A 17560-nucleotide genomic window follows, 5' to 3' on the forward strand; every position below is an offset into this window, starting at 1 on the left:
AACATCAACAAAAAATTCTCCAGCCACATTACCCCCAGCAATTTAACCCCGCCTTTTCAACTTTTTTTCTAATTTAGCGCACTAGATAACCAACCACTACACCAGAACAAAGTATCTCGAACCAAGAAGCTAAAGGATGATTTATTTACTTAGCTATTTTTGCCCATTCAGTGTAGTACTAAGAAATGTTTTAAAAATAACATTAATCGGCGTGTGTGTGTGTTTTGTATGTGTGTATATATGTGAATGTGTGTGTGTAAATGTGTGAATGTTGGTGTACGTGTGTACATGTGTGAAAATGTGTATACGTGAGTTATTCTATATGTATTTGTATGATTGTCATGTTTTATCCGTGAATATGTGAATTATTTGTATACATTTAATTGCACATATTGCGTTTTTTGTATTTTTACGGATATCATTGTACGAAACGTACAATAAAAAGTAGTTGTACAACGCTTTTTTGTACACGCCGAGATCCATTTAATGGTTGATGTACATGAATGTACATGAATACACACACACGTCTGTATGTACATCAATCGTTATTAAATGAAAAGATGTATGTAATACTTTTTGAATTCGATGAAATGAAGACTAATTTATTAACTAATTAACAAAAGTTTATATATTTAATGGAAGATTAGCTACTTGATTTCGCAGTTTCGACGAACAAAAGTAACAAAAACCCACTTATCAGATATCTATAGATATATTAATCAAACCTAAACGTCCCGGTTTAATATCGTCTACTCGTCCTCACTCCTTCTTAACTCCTATTAAAGACTAGACACTGTTATGCTAAACTGCGTTCGCTTTTTCTGGCCCTTTTTTGAAAATGTCTGCCTCCTTCTTTGACCATCTCTAACGATCTAAAGACCCATCTGTTTGGCAAGTTCATTGCGGAAGACTGTTGAACATGAATGCTGAAATGACGCTTTAAAATTTAATTGATTGATTGATAAAAAATTAAATTAAAAAAACACTTATGCGTGAATGTGTGTGTGTGTGTGTGTGTAAGACAGACACATATACACACATTCACACGCGCACACCAAACACACATACACTATTAACGGACACACAGGACAAACAAAAGAAAACTAGGCACTGATGGTATATTTACATTTCTTTCTTTCGCTTGCATTTGAAAAATCAATCGTACGAAACTCAAACAAACACAGACCGAAATTCACACACACACACACACACACACACACACACACGCACGCACGCGCATGCATACTCCTATACACTCACATACACAGACTCACAAAACTGTATATTCATACCTATATCACAGAACGTAGTTCACACAAAAAGGTAGGTAATGAATGTTTAACGAATAAACAAGAGATTGAACGTGATTAATAACTGAACCAGTTAGCTGAATTAAGCTAATAATATGCTGTAAACTACCTACCAATAGCGGCACATCAGTTGATATGAGACAAAACTAATATTTGCAAGACTATCGAAGTAGAAAGACAAGTCGATAGTGATTGCAACGTAAGACACCTCATCAGAGTTATCTTCCACCGTTGAAGATGGATTAAAAAAGGAAAAAGATTGTCGAATTCCAAAATATATGAAGGCTACTTGAAGGCTCCATCAAGTAGCCTTCATATATTAGCAGGAGAGATGCCACTATGTCTTAGACACCAAAAACTATCAATAAATTACTACCTCAAAATAAGAACTCAAATAGATAATCCTGCTTATAAATACATAATGAGTAAAAATCGACCAACAAAAATTAAATCCATCCCCACAATTGCAATAAGATTAAAAGAATATATCAAAGAAATAGATAAAACAAAGATTTTAGAGGAGATAACCCACAAAACCCCTCCATGGCTAATGTCTTACCCCGAAATTGACACATCCATAACAAGTGCAAACAAAGACCAAGAGCTGGCAAAAACTATGTATAAAGAAAAACTAAGCAATAATGAAAATAATATTAAAATATATACAGATGGCTCGAAGAAAGAAAATTCAACAACAGCAGCAATCATCTTCCAGCAGCAATATCAATTTACCAACAGTCGTACTCAGCATCTTCCAAACTACACCTCAATATACACAGCGGAAATAACAGCGATAGACATGGCATTATCCTCCATATACAATTCAACAGGAAAAAACTATCAGATATTCACAGATTCGTTGTCAACTCTCCTAGCATTGAAACAGTACTATCCCCGCCATCAATTAATTCTTCAGATCCAAAACAAAATACACGATATAATAAGCAATAAAAATCATATTTCATTAATCTGGATTCCTAGCCACATTGGTATTGAAGGAAATGAAAGGGTAGATCAATTGGCAGCACAAGCGCACTTGGATCCCCCATCAAACATTCCAATTCCACATTACGACATAAGAGTGATGACAAACGACCTCATATGTTCCAAATGGCAAAAAGAATGGGATAAAATAACTAACTTCCTCAAAATAGTTATGCCAGAACTAAATAGTTCACAAAACACCAAAATCAACGAACTTAGTAGAAACAATTTAAACATCATAAATAGATTAAAACTCGGTCATTCTAAAATAACTCATTCATGGATTCTCAACAAAACAAACCCTCCAATTTGCGAGAACTGTGATACAAAATTAACAATCCAACATATATTGATAGAATGTCAAAATTACAATGAAATCAGGAAAAAACATCAAATACCAAATGATATCCGATCAATTTTCAAAGATGAAAAATTACAAAACCTGTTATCATTCATTAAAGAAATAAACATGTTCAACAACATTTAATTGCCTCACGGGTCAATGAAGATCCACAAAAGAAAATAGAATCAACAAAGACCAAGGGCGTAAAGATAGCCTATCAGAGCTAAAACGCCGTAAAACTGCAGAAGAAGAAGAAGAAGAATTCCAAAATATTACTGACCGGAGATACAGATCAAACGTGGAGTCAATACGAACAGAGCCGGTTCAAAAACCGTCTAGCTCAGAATCAAAAATCATTAAATGTCCGTTACGTACAAGTGAATTGGCGATTGAGGGGAGAGTTATTCTCAGGCACGAAATTATTTTTTATCCAAATCTCAGAGGCAGCGAGAACAGAGCGCACATATCTTTTTGGATTGGAAGCCAGCAAAATACAACAGCAGAACCAAGCCCCACAGCCACTACAACAGCTCGCAATGCACAACAACCTGATAAACATATTTACATTTATATCTTGAGTAAGAAAATATAGGAAATTCATTGAAATTAAATAAATATAAACGTTTTTTGGTCAGTGCAATGTAAATGAACATAAGTTTAGATCATCATTATTTCCATATTAATGTTATTGTTGCCGATGAGTTATGATTAACGATAATTGTTTTCATAACCATATGAAGCATCGTCTAAAAACATCAGAACGTAATTACATTAAAACTATTTACAACATTATCTTTGTTACTATTATTACCAATAATTATATTAAAACTATTTATAATAATTAATATTATTATACCAGCAATATATAAGCCAGCAATTCCAACTATTAATTACGTATTAAATTAATTAATTAAGCTAACAAGGAAAAAGTTATGATAAGCGGAGTCGAACCCATAAAATATACCGAACCATTAATTAATGATTATTATATATACTTACACATACATTCGCACGTACATAAACATATTTATATATGAAGAGAGAGAGAGAGAGAAAGATTAAGAAAAAGACAAAGAGAATGACAAAGATAATGTACACCTTGGTCCTCTAACATTCCTCATAAGTACACATACACGTATGTATATACCAAATACACACACGTTGTACTGTACACAGACGACGTACATACGAATACATACATTCGTATTCGTACACTTCAAGTTTTACGACAATTAACGCCTTCTCAAATTAACGAACGGTGCTCGTTCTTCAAGAAACGCGAGTTACATTCCACTGTGTACTTGGCGGTGAAAAATTTGTCCAGATCAAACGATGTGTTAAGTTAAATCTCTCTCTCTCTCTCTCTCTCACACACACACGAAAACACACACACACATACACACACACACACACACACACACACATACATCGAACTTGCTATTGCTATCTACATACCAACGAATATATATATATACATATGCAATCAATACATCAATTTATTTTTCAGTTACTACAAGCAAGCAACCAAACAAGACGGTAACAACGGTTTGATAATATTGTTAAATAAATTTGATAATATAACATAATTAGTGCAGACAGACAGAGAGAAAAAAAGAGAAAAAGTTAGGTAAAGAATGAATGGTGTAGCGCTTCATTCAGTGTTATCCTATCCTTGGGATCGTAAACTAGCATCTTGCGGATAAGATCAAACAGTTGGTAGTGTAGTTCGGAACTTGACCTCATGTAGCGCTAGATTTTTTTAAGAAAAAAAGCAATTTAATAAATAACATTTTCATAGTGACAATTCATATTTTGGAATTCAAAGAACCACTTTCATCATCGTCGTCGTCATCACTGTGATCATCATCATCGTAATCACTATGATCATCACTATCATCATCATCATCGTCATCATCCAAATTATGGCATCATCACTATCATGAAAGGATGAAGAACCACTCAGAACAAGCACCACAGAGTATATAAATACATCCAAAAATATAAAAAAACATCAACAACAACAACAACAACAATGGTAATAATAACAACGATGATAATCCTAAAATTAGTACCTTAAGAGGTTTGCATTGTTGCCTGACAGCCAGGCCATCTTCACTGTCTGGGTCCCAGGCAAGTTCGCCATTGCGAAAATATTTTGACTTCCTATAATAATAAACGTGACATCACGAGCGGAGCTCTAATAAGTTTACTTTTAATCATTTCGTCATCACAATCACGATCATCTTCTCCACCAATCATCAACTATCATCACCACCATCATTATTTATTTATGTAAATTGGTGATAAATCAACATGAAAAACCTGATACAACAACTACTACAATTACCACTACTACTACGACTACTACTACTACTACTACTACTAACGGGGAGCGTTTGATCATGGAAGAAGGTATGGGGCCTAAGATTCTTTCCATCATAGCCAGATGCTCCAGGTTGTCGTGGGTCTGAATTCATTAACATAATTGATGAGAAAATTAACATAATTTATGAGAAAATTAACATAATTTATGAGAAAATTAACATAATTTATGAGAAAATTAACGCAATTAATCAATACCACTACTACAAATAATAATAATCATAGATCATAATCATAGTAATAATAATAATAAAAAAAGAGAAATAATAACCTGAAACATGGTGTGTCCAGTATATAGCTCGAAGAGGATGCAACCAATGCTCCAAACATCACAAGGATGAGACCAGCCTAGTTCTGCAAATAATAATAATAATTATTATTATTATAACTAATATTATAGTTACTATCATAAATTATTACACATACACGTCCAAACGAACACAGATACACACACACACACACACACACACACAAGCATACACAAACATTCGTCAATTATGATAAAAAATATTAATATAGATAGAAATTATTATTATTATTATTATGACCAACCGAGGACGACTTCCGGGGCCCTGTAGTGCCTGGTAGAGACGATCTTACTGTGGTGTTCGTCGTCATTCGTAGCTGACCCGAAGTCAATGATCTGAATGTCGGTGCAGAGAACCCGCCTGATCTCCCGGTCCTGATTACAGTCATCATCATTATCATCATCATCCTCATCGTCATCAACATCATCAACGTTAACATCATTTCCATATCAACATTCATTGTTTCAAATTCATTAAAATTCTATCTTCAGTACCCTTCAGTTACCTTTCACAATGAACACAAACACAGTGCATGTAAACACAAGTTAATCATTACACCACCACCACACACACATTGCACGACATAGACAAGAATCTGTTTGCACACTAACCCAGTAACTGCAGCATCAAAGACAGATGTCGTAACCATTACACCACATAAAAAACAAACAAAACAAAATCAAGACAAAAACAAGCCTTTTTCCTAATGGTTCTACTCTTGTAGTGTTCACTAGTCGAGTCGACGAACAGTATGTTCTCCGGCTTCAAATCGGTATGCGCCAAGTTATGATCATGCAGAACTGTGATAACAAATTGAAACGATATTTTTAAAAATTTCTTCATTTAAAAATCCCCCCAAAATAAAAAAACACTAACACTTCACTCCTCTATTCAGTTGATAAGCAATTTGCTGCACGTGCTCGATTGGATATGGGTAATAGTGGTTCTTCTTCTGCATTTGGGATTTTTACGACATACTTAATAAGTGTAGTACAAGCAAAGCAGTACTGGTTTTAGTAACAATGGACAACGATACTTAAGAGGTTAGTGTTAATAGTACAAAGATAATCTAAACACAATTGTAATGTAGGAATTAATGAAACAAATAAAAAAACAAAAAAATAAATCACCAGAAAATCAAAGACACTCTGCCCAAGGAGTTCGAAGACGATGCACATGTGGCCATAGTAATCAAACCAATCCAACATCCTAACACATAGCCTGTGGGATGAATGATGAAAATTATGATTATGGAAATAATTAATGGATAATAAATTGAAAACTATAATATAAACTCTGTAGGGATTGGATTATGTTTGAATAATGTTTGAGTGACAGATTGATCTTGCCATGGTTGGTGAATTGATGGCTGAGGCAAAGAGATTCCAGTCTATCAAATGTGTGTGTGTGTGAAATGCTTTGTGTGTGTATGTGTGTGCGCGCGCGTGTGTACTGTGTGTGTGTGTGATGCTTGAACTCTCACGCGTGTGTCTGTGTGTGTGTCGCAGAGAATTAATAAAAAATAAAATGTAACAACAACAACAAAATAGTAGTAACAATAACAATAACAACAACAATAATAATAATAATAATAAACATACAATCTTCCATGTGATGTGGTCCTGTGTATGTGATCCAGTATCTCGATCTCTGTTTTAGCTGCCTCCTTATATTTGGCTATATTCCTTATAACTTTTACCGCGACTTTCGTGTCTCTGAAATAATTTTGTAAATAATAATTTTAATTACTTATATTAATATCATCCTTACTATATTACTATTATAATATAATAATTATGTTAGTATTATTATATTATTATTATTATTATATTATGGTCAAAATATAAGAATATTTTTTTTTATTATTCTTATTATTACCTTTTGAGGTCTTTACATTTGACAACCTGCCCAAAAGTGCCCTGTCCTAGCGTTTCGATCATTTTATCTATAAATGAAAAAAAAATTATCTTTCATTTTTTTTTTAAAGAATAACTTGTAAAATGTTTAAATAAAAATAAATATAGGATTTTAAATAGATGGATATATGGGTATATAAATCACCCTAATACCTAATAAAATCATTCAAAAAATATGAATAAATATATAGATATACATAAAATTGTTTTCAAGTAAAATCTAATTATACTTACAAATAGTTTTAAATTAAAACTAGCACATACTTCATTCACTAAGTATATAATTTGTTATTAAATAAATAATTAATCAATGTAATTGAATTAAAATTCTATGCAAATTGCGCTAAGAAGAATTAGATTGAAAGTTAGATTTATCCTATTTACAATAAATAGAAAGATAGTATTTTTTTACTATGATACATAGATACATAATATATATATATATATATATATATATATATATATATATATCATCAACTTTATACATTTTATTTAGAGATATATATTGATGGATTGTAATTGGATGTGTTTTTATGGTAGATGTTATTTGATGTTATGTAAAATTTAATAAAAAATGTTAACTCTGCCATGCCAATACAATATTACAGATCCATATATACATATATAGAATATATATTTATACTATTTATTGATTTAGATATTTAATTATTTTTAATTTAACTATTTGACTATTATCTAATTAGTTATGTGATTAATTAATTAATTATTTAGCTATCTTAGAAATAATCTACATCGATTGTTCAGCAGCTCTCCCTCTTTGTAAACCAAATGGCCTTCCTCGTCGTTCTTTATGACCTTCCTCTTCTGATGGCTATGTCTGTGCTTCTATGATATCAAAACCCCGCCCCATTGTCATCGTGGATGGTGGTAAGCAGCAGCAGTTGTCGGTGGATTTGGTGGTGGTGTCATCGTGATCAGTATGGTGGTTAGTGTAGCAGTTGATGTCATCAGCATGATGTCGTCATCGTCGTCAAATGAATCATCGAAGAGTGGATGAGTTGATGTTCATGGAAGCAATCGTTGTCAATGATGTCGCAAGGATGGATGTAAATTGGCAGACCCAAAAGGAAGGTGGTCAAGAATGACCGTGATTATCATCATCATCATCAACATCATCATTTAATACAATAATAAATTACTTTAAATGATCAACTTCACTCTATAATTGAATTAGAGACTTACCTGTGTCACAGACTAAAAACATCATGAAAAAAATAACTCACCCATGTCGAGTTAGTCCTTGAACTTCTTGACGTGTGTCTCGAGTGTCGTCTGCTTCTGCACTTTCGATGGCGCTTCCTGTCCTTTTCGGTATATTCCCTAGACCTGCATCTTGAATCTGATGATATTGGAGAGGCTGATGATGCGGAGGATGGGGAGGCAGAGGAATGTCGTCTGTAATCGCCTAACCCGCTGCAAAAAATGACAACTGCTTTTAAATTTAACCATCTATTTTAATATCTTTTGAAATTCCAACTTATGAAATGACTTTTTGGAAATAAATTTATTTATAATTTATATAATATATATATTTTATATTATATCTGGTTAAGAAATTTTGACAAAATTATATTTTTTAAACATTATTAATCAAGATAACTTAGGCCAATCATAAACTTTAAGTTAAATCTAGTCTGTGTAACTATAAAATGATTAAAACGTGTACCAGTTTTTAGAACTTTTCCATTAGATGGCATGCATGTAGATATAATATAATACTCTAGTTCTATGACTTATTAATTTATATATATATAGTTATAATACAATACATTATTTTATGTACCTCACTACTGCCTAAGTATGGAACTTTAATTTTTGGCTGGCAGCAATGTTGTTTGCAAATGTTTAGAGCTAAAAAACTTTAAACAAATTTTATAAAATAAAATGCAAAGCTCCAGATACTTGTATCCATTATTGTGAGCGACATCTCTACGGGAAGTTTTACTACATTTAGCTTTATTCTCGTGGTAATGGTAATCATCCTCTGTCTGCCTCTCTCCATCGTCATACGAATATTTCCTTTTACCCTGTTGTTTATTTAGTATTTATGTTTACGGTGAATGTATCGTGACACATGACGGAATTACCGATTACTTTTGGATTAGAAGAATCTATTCTATTGGATTAGTAGTGTTTGTTGATTGTGATTGATTATCAGTGCCACGTTCTTTTATTTAAAAATTTTAAACAATTTTAAAAAAAGAAAAATAAATACAAACTCGATAATGATTCGAATAATCTCCCATTTCAAGTACGTAAAATAACTATCTATTAATTTGATATTAATCACAACAATTTAGAAAATAACAAGGATTCTTACGAACTCGCCATACTCTGGTCTAACTAACCGACAAAGGGACGCGTACAATAAACTTGTACCATATACTTATAGGGTTAGAATTACCACATACTTAGACATACACAGAAATATATATATACATATATAGGCAATAAATGTATGTATGTGTGTGTGTGTGTTTGTGTGTGTGTGTGTGTGTGTGTGTGGCGTGTGTTTTAAGTAAAGCGGCTTATTTATCTTAGTATTTGACAGACAAGTTCTTGAAGAAATTTATAATTACACTACCTTAGTTGGCTAGAAGTAACTGTCGAAATATTTGATCATTAATTGAAACAATCTTAAATTTATGACATAAAAATCAAATCCCGTGTAACGTAGCATGTAGATAATGAATACAAACAAACAGATTTATAAACAAATTAAATCTTTTTTCATGGCTGAATTCACAATATTAGAAACTTTAAAACGCTGTTTGATAAAAAATGATTTTGGAACGATAAGTTGCATGAAATATTTATTCATTGGACATTTTAAACAAGTTTGATCTTAAATGTTCATTCTGAAACGAATTTTTTGATGTAACATTAAAATGAAATTTATATTTTTGAGATAAATTGAAGCGTGAAATTAATTTTGATGTGATAATATAAAATAAAGTTTCGATTTTTCAAGATCATATTGATAAAGAACGATAGCGGATGGAAGGAGTGGGTGGTGAAAAGGACGAACCTAGCCCGAAGTTCAAAGGAATGTGAATTACTTTGTTTCATGCAAGGAAAATCTAAATTCGTCGTGCAAATGATTGACTTTTTCGATTCAAATGTATTTAAAAAAATCATTTCTACAAGTAGCACAATTCGTAATATTAATTAAAATTTGTAATGAATAGTTGGGTCGATTGCAATTGTTGTAATTGGCGAGTTAGAAAGTAGATGCGTCATGTAGGTTGAATGTCAAATGCTGTATGCAATTGGAATATCTATACCCAAATGTCTGCTGCCTGTGTGAGCGTGTTGTGTGTGTGTATCATTTGTCAAACGCTGTTAAACAAGGATAAACACAAAAAGCTATTTAAGCTCAATTTTGTCTCAGTGAAAAGTCTTTTGTAACTTAGTTCCTTAGGCAGTCAGTAAAGCAGAATACTGAAACTTTAATTAGACTATGATAAGTTGAATGTTGAAATCAAACAAGTCCATTATTTGTACATAGACAGTATTTGATATATAAATCTTAGGTGAAGTGCGTGTTTCGTCGATACGCACGGTCGTGTGTTTCTTCATCTAAAGAGAGTTGATAACTATTGTTAATTGCTACAATGTTGACTTTTAAATGATTTTCAATGAACCATAGAGAGCCAATTCTAGCCAACATAAGGACAACATTTAAATACATCATTTAAAACCGATTATAATTTTAAAAATTAACTCCCCAGACACATAGGTACCTGATTTTGAAGTATTTAAAGAACGGTAATTTGCTGAAGCACTTGTTTAAACTGAAACAATTCAGCGAAGAAGCCACATCATTCTACGCTGCCTGTATCTTAACTGTTATAAGGCAAATGCTTAGCGTCAACATACTACACAAGTCAGGTTTAACAAGAGATCTAATTTCGACATTTTATTTCATTGTTATAAATTCGTACAGTGACCTGCATCTTGGCAATTTATTGTTAGACGACGGTGGCTACCCTACTTTGGTCGATTTTGAAAGGGCGACAAAAATTAGCAGCACCACTCACAATATTAGAGACATTGAGATTAAATTGGCGTATAAACTGGGACAACTAATTGGTGAAATGCTCAACGGAATAGTTTGAATTTTTTTTACATTATATTTGAAATAACGTTTATAAAGCATTAAAACTAAATATAAAACACCGTAGAGAAACAAAATAAAATAAACTTTACTTTTATTTTATAAGGAGCGCAGGATGAACATGAGAACTAGTTCAGTTGCAAATGATTTATCAAAAGTATTGTTAAATTTCACTCAAATACAATAATTTTTCTCCTAATATCAAATAAAATCTCACCCTCCACATAAGCGGTTAATGGATGTAAAACAACTGTCAGAATTTCCTACAAGGCAGTCGATCTTACACACAATAATGGAGCATGAATTCTTTAATGTAAAGAAGTAACATTTACACATTGTTATGTTACGTTGTACTGCTATGTTATGTTACATAGCTACATCATGTTATAATATGTTACATTATATACACGAATATGACTTTAATTAGAATGTGAAGTGGTCTGAACTGGAAAACAAACGTGCAGTGTTTAAATTTCAAATGAAAAAAGATGAAGATGATAAAATGTGGAGATGCTTCCAAGATGATCAGGCCAGGTCTTCATCATCAAACAAATCATCAAATTCTGAAAATTTATAAATTTTAAAAATAAATTAAAATATTTTGCCAAAATTGAAAAATGTTTTGAAACAATTGACAAAAGTGCATTTGCTTTTAAAATACATATTTAGCTAATATTTTATGAAGTTTTGTTAAATTTTATAACAATTATTTATAATTAAAATAAAAATAATTGATTAACTAATCATACAACTAGCTTATTATACATTATATTATTATAATTTAAAGTTTTATAATTTAAAGAAAATCAACTGACAAGAGCAAGCAAAGCGTCAATCTTATTTCGTCAAAGTTGACTTGCGGGGTTTTCAGCATCTATCCATCGAGCGGGACAGTGGAAGCCGGCGGAAAGATGAGCATCTCCGTCGAAACGTCATCAGATGTCGTTGGAAAATTTGAAGAGGTTATAGACAGTGCATTGGAGTGAATTTTATTTAGGAGTTGATTATTTCTAATTGTATTATACTACTTTTTTGTTTTCAAGCCCGGTATTTTATTATTTAATTGTTGTTGTTTTATTGTTATCAGTTCAATCTTAAATGATTTTTTAGAGTTTTCTTTGACGATAAATGAACTTGAATGATTTTATTTCTGACTGTTATATTACAAGGTGGTGATTGATATTAACCACTGTGAATCAATTTATTGGAATTAAAAATTAATGTTAGAGTCAATGAAGAAATATGCGAAAGCTTATTAAAAAACATTCAAGTCTGCGTCTGATGGTAAAACGAAGGATTTCCTTCATATTCAGTTGATTAGGATTACATTGATAGCATAGCATATTAAAACTTTGTTACAATGCAAATAGATTAATTGATAGAAAATTCTTGGTTAAAATGAGAACCCTTGGGTACATAAATGAATAGAATCTAATATTTGGATAGAATGAAAATGTTTGGACGGAAGGAAAATATTTGGATAGAGTGCAAATATTTGGATAGTTTAAAAATATTCGGATTGAGAATTATTTGAAAAGGACAGATTACTTGGGATAGAATTATAATCATTGAACATAATGAAAATATTTGGACAGGCGCTCAAAGTCGTTATGGCAGAAAATATACAAAATTTCTTATCTTATTATTTTGTACGATGTTGAAATCGTCCTGGGTATGACATAAAACTGCATCCGCGCTGCCTTGCGTGCTTTTGAGCGAAAAGCTAGGCCCACTGCTTATAACTGGTGGTTGTCATCAGGATGGGTGTCCGGATGTAAAAACTTTTCCCCAAATTATTCCTATGCCATCACAAAGAAAAACAACGGCCCCTAGTCCCCAGCAGGCCTTAAGTGGTCAAGGGGTGCCAAGAATCCCTGGGAAGTATGCAATAGCAGAGGGATGTTGCAGAAAAATTCAGAATGGCCCCTCTATGGTACTTAGACTTGGAACGCTCAATGTTGGATCACTGACTGGCCGCAGCATGGAAATCGCAGAAATGCTCGAGCGTAGAAGGATTGACATCTGCTGCCTTCAGGAAACCCGATGGAAATCGAATGGTGTCTGTCATGTCAACTCAGACAAAGAAAAATATAAACTATTCTGGAATGGTCAAAAGACGGCCAAAAATGGTGTTGGAATTTTTGTCAGAGAACCGCTAGCCCAAGAAGTACTGGATATTAGAAGGATTAATTCACGTCTTATGTTGATCAAGCTTCACATAGAAAAGCAAACAATGATTATTTTTTCTGCATACGCACCACAGACAGGCAAATCAGAAGAGATGAAAAATGACTTCTGGGCTGCGTTCTCTGACACCATCTCAACAATACAAAAATCTGAAACAATCCTGATTGGAGGCGATCTCAATGGCCACGTTGGAGAGAAAACAGATGGTTTTGATAACGTACATGGCGGTTTTGGCTTTGGAAAACGGAATGAAGATGGCAACCGCATTCTTGAGGATGCTGAAAGTCACGGGTTTTGTTTACTGAACACATATTTTAGAAAGAGGTTGGAACATCTCATAACATACAAAAGTGGACCATCAGCCACGCAAATTGATTTCTTCGCTGTCAAGCAGCAACACCGAAGGCTATTCAAAAACGTCAAAGTTATACCTGGCGAATCATGTGTCGCCCAACATAGACTTCTTGTGGCAGACCTGGTTGTCGAACTGTCACAACATAAGTCTAAACAAATGCCTCGGAGAATCAAAACGTGGAAGCTGAAAAGCAATATTCATCGAGAAAAATTTCAGCAGATCGTCGCAACACAGTTAGACCACCAATTGCAAGCCAGTACAGATTGGAGTACATACAAAACCGTTTTGATGAACGCTGCAACTACAGTTTGTGGGAAAACTGGTACAAAACGTCAGCATGAACGTGACACTTGGTGCTGGAATGACAGTGTACAAAATGCAATAGTTGAAAAGAAAGTTGCATACAGGCAATGGCAAAAATCAAAGTCTGTTGATGACCATAAAATTTTCCGTGAGAAGAACAACTATGCAAGACGTCAAGTTGCACTGGCTCAGACAGATCAGTGCAGAGAGTGGCTCACTAAAAGCAAAGGTGAACAAATGAAGAGAAGATTAACGTCGTGCATCACAATCGGAAATTATCAATTTGGTTTTCTAGCGGGGAAATCAACAATTGATGCAATTCACATCCTTCGGCAACTGCAAGAAAAGTACCTCGCAAAGCATCAACAACTATCACACATTTTTGTAGACCTTGAAAAAGCATTTGATCGGGTTCCCCGTGAAGCAATCAGGTAGAGTCTACGTCGACAACTCATTCCAGAATATCTTGTTTGACTTGTGATGGAAATGTATACGAATACTAAGACTCTTGTCAGCACAACGGTTGGAAACACAGATGCATTTGACATCGGCATTGGAGTTCACCAAGGCTCGATTCTCAGTCCAATATTATTTATAACTGTGATGGAAGAAATCACAAAACCGATACACACTGGTGACATTTGGAATCTAGTATATGCTGATGATATCGTTTTAACAGCCACCTCTGAGCAGAATGCAGCACAGATGTTTGAAGATTGGAACACCAGACTCGCCGATCATGGATTCAAAGTCAACATCGGCAAAACCAAAGCAATGAACACTGGTGAACCCATCCAATCCACAGCTACTGGACGATGGCCCTGTTCAGTTTGTAAAGCTGGTGTAGGTAACAATTCAATCAAGTGTCAGCAGTGTAACCAGTGGTGTCACAAATAAAATAATAAATGCCTGGAATAAATGGCATCTCCTTGCCTCTATATTGATGCGGCGTGACATCCCACTACCACTACGATCAGGACTTTATAAATCTGTGCTACGTCCAGTGTTGTTATATGGTGCAGAAACATGGCCAATGACAACCAAACTGGAACAACAACTTCAACGAACCGACATGAAAATGCTCCGATGGATGCAATGAATTAGTCTGAAGGACCACATCAAATCTACCGAAATCCTGCGTCGTTCTGGTTTAGATGATATAAAGGACAAATGCCGGCAACACCGTCTGCGGTGGTTTGGTCATGTCAAACAAAGTGGAAACAGTGCCATAACTTCTCTTGCAGATGTTGAAGTACCTGGCACATGTCCCAAAGGCCATCCAAAGAAGTCCTGGTCGCAAACAATCGAGCAAGACATGAAAGCTCTAAATTTAAATGAAATGGATACAACTGATCGTCCAATTTGGCGCAAAAAGTTGATGGCAAAGAAAACAACGTCCTACCTTGGGAAACCGGGTCTTGGGACGCAAAACGAAGATTGATTGATTGATAATTTAAAGTTTAAATTTTAAACATAAAATACAATCCAATTAACCGTTGTAGAAATCTGAATGAACTGACTTATCATTGGCAGCCAAATCCATCAATAAAGCATTTGAACCACCTGCCTAATAAATTAATATCAAATAATTAATTTATTATTAATTAATTAACACTAAGGGATCTTAACTTAATAAAATCTATTAATTAATTTTATTTTAATTAATACAAATTAAATTAAAAGTTGATCAAATTAGTTATTCATTAATAAAAATAAAATTTGTTTTTAAAATTAAATTAAAAATTTTATTTAAAATTTTAAATTTTAATAATAGTAAATTTTATTGAATTTTATATTAACCTCATCGACGTCCATATAAGGCCCCACGCCTTCTGGAAACATTTCATCAGCAGCAACTGCTGGCTTCATTTTTTTTAACCCACCGGAGAGCCGAAATAGACAAAATCAATTAGGGAAATCGTTCAGGAGCTCTACTTGTTATCGATTTAACTTTTAAATCTAGATGCAACTACTCGTCACATATAATCGGTACAAATGCTAGAGTAGCATGCATATATATATAAATATATATATATATATATATATATATATATATATGTATATATATATATCACATCAGGTATCATATCACATTTTATATTATATATCTATATATAAGGGTGTATCATATTATCTGTACATATATGTCTGAAGGATTTGACTTCCTTGCATTGTTGGCTTATTTTCTTATTACTTGCAAAATTGCATAATTTTTAACAAGCAAGTTATATGAAATATTTACTTGCCGAATAGTAAACCATTACCGGATAGGAAACCATTGCCGTTTCAGCCACACATCCTCATCATTTCGATCAATCACATCAGAAGAAAGTTTATTTCATGTATGTAATACACTACTATACAATCCTATCAACAACTAAATTGTCTTCAAGTAGGTAAGACCTTTGAAGCTCTCTGATTGACTGGTTGGGTCTTCTATATTGCTCTTTATATGAACATATTAAACATATCATATAAATTATAGTTACTTTATGTATATTTATTATATAAATTCATTATTGAAACAATAGTAATTGTTGTTACATATGTACGCACGAAATTTAAATTTTTCTGTGATCCATCAAAATAATTTGACACCGCACCTTACTTAGCGTCAATTGTAAAACATGAATATAAATATATACAATAAGTAAATATATCCATTTATTTAGTTAGTCTTGTGTGCATTAAATATTTTGTAAAAAAAACTTTTGATATGAATCGAATATAATGTAATCTACAATATAATAGCTAATCCACCATCGTACAGTTAAATAACAACAGTTAAACTGACGTCATTTCCTCCCACGACAAAAAAAGAAATTATGATTGGCTGGTTTGATCTCCAATATTTGATATGTTTTTGTATAATGATTAACAGTAACGCGATGTTTTAGTAGAATCATAATCAACATCGATTTTGCAAGAAGTTTATCTTTACATTTTTTTAAATGTCAAGGTCGGTTTCTTTGATGTGTTTTTGCTAAATCAAAAACACATGTATGTGATTATGTATGTGCTTATGTATGTGAGCATGTTAGCATGTATGTATATGTTAATGTTTGCGTGCATGAAATGAAATAAAAAATATTTTAAATGTCAAGGTCGGTTCCTCTGGTTTGTTTTTGTCAAATCAAAAACATCATGTACGTGCTTATGTTTGTGTGAATGTTATCAAGTAGATGAGAGAAATGAGAAAATGTAGAGTTAAACAAAAAAAAAAAACAACATTAACAATCCTAATCAAACTAAATTGACGTTAACGAACGATCCCTCGAAACTTTTTGATAACTTTTTTATAAACCCATTATAAAACAACAATTAATTTTACGTG

At 32.9% G+C, this 17560-nt stretch overlaps 4 protein-coding genes across 4 annotated transcripts; 2 read left to right on the plus strand and 2 right to left on the minus strand.

The window, feature by feature from the left end:
• Window positions 1-2109: 2109 nt before the first annotated feature.
• On the plus strand, window positions 2110-3229 carry HELRODRAFT_175615 (hypothetical protein; the record flags this gene model as incomplete). Its single annotated transcript, XM_009023026.1, has 2 exons — window positions 2110-2738; window positions 2803-3229. 2 exons carry the CDS (start codon window positions 2110-2112, stop codon window positions 3227-3229), a joined length of 1056 nt encoding a protein of 351 aa, XP_009021274.1.
• Window positions 3230-4178: 949 nt separating this feature from the next.
• On the minus strand, window positions 4179-9601 carry HELRODRAFT_101038 (hypothetical protein). Its single transcript, XM_009023027.1, has 14 exons — window positions 9484-9601; window positions 9167-9291; window positions 8488-8677; window positions 7996-8089; window positions 7206-7272; window positions 6929-7042; window positions 6458-6548; window positions 6204-6279; window positions 6024-6127; window positions 5572-5701; window positions 5291-5373; window positions 5025-5104; window positions 4710-4800; window positions 4179-4386 (listed from the first exon to the last, which is right to left on the minus strand). The coding sequence occupies exons 1-14, from the start codon at window positions 9508-9510 to the stop codon at window positions 4261-4263; spliced, it is 1398 nt and encodes a 465-aa protein (XP_009021275.1). The 5' UTR covers window positions 9511-9601; the 3' UTR covers window positions 4179-4260.
• Window positions 9602-10444: 843 nt separating this feature from the next.
• On the plus strand, window positions 10445-11382 carry HELRODRAFT_175617 (hypothetical protein; the record flags this gene model as incomplete). Its single annotated transcript, XM_009023028.1, has 2 exons — window positions 10445-10483; window positions 10996-11382. The coding sequence occupies 2 exons, from the start codon at window positions 10445-10447 to the stop codon at window positions 11380-11382; spliced, it is 426 nt and encodes a 141-aa protein (XP_009021276.1).
• A 533-nt stretch (window positions 11383-11915) lies between these two features.
• HELRODRAFT_128645 (hypothetical protein) lies at window positions 11916-16095 on the minus strand (the record flags this gene model as incomplete). The annotated part of the gene is made up of 3 exons (XM_009023029.1): window positions 11916-11944; window positions 15721-15793; window positions 16027-16095. Coding segments are annotated over 3 exons (171 nt in total), but the record flags the coding sequence as incomplete, so codon positions are not given.
• Between the last annotated feature and the right edge of the window lie 1465 nt (window positions 16096-17560).

This window comes from Helobdella robusta, assembly GCF_000326865.2.
Source record: "Helobdella robusta unplaced genomic scaffold HELROscaffold_34, whole genome shotgun sequence".
Lineage (NCBI taxonomy): Eukaryota > Metazoa > Annelida > Clitellata > Rhynchobdellida > Glossiphoniidae > Helobdella > Helobdella robusta.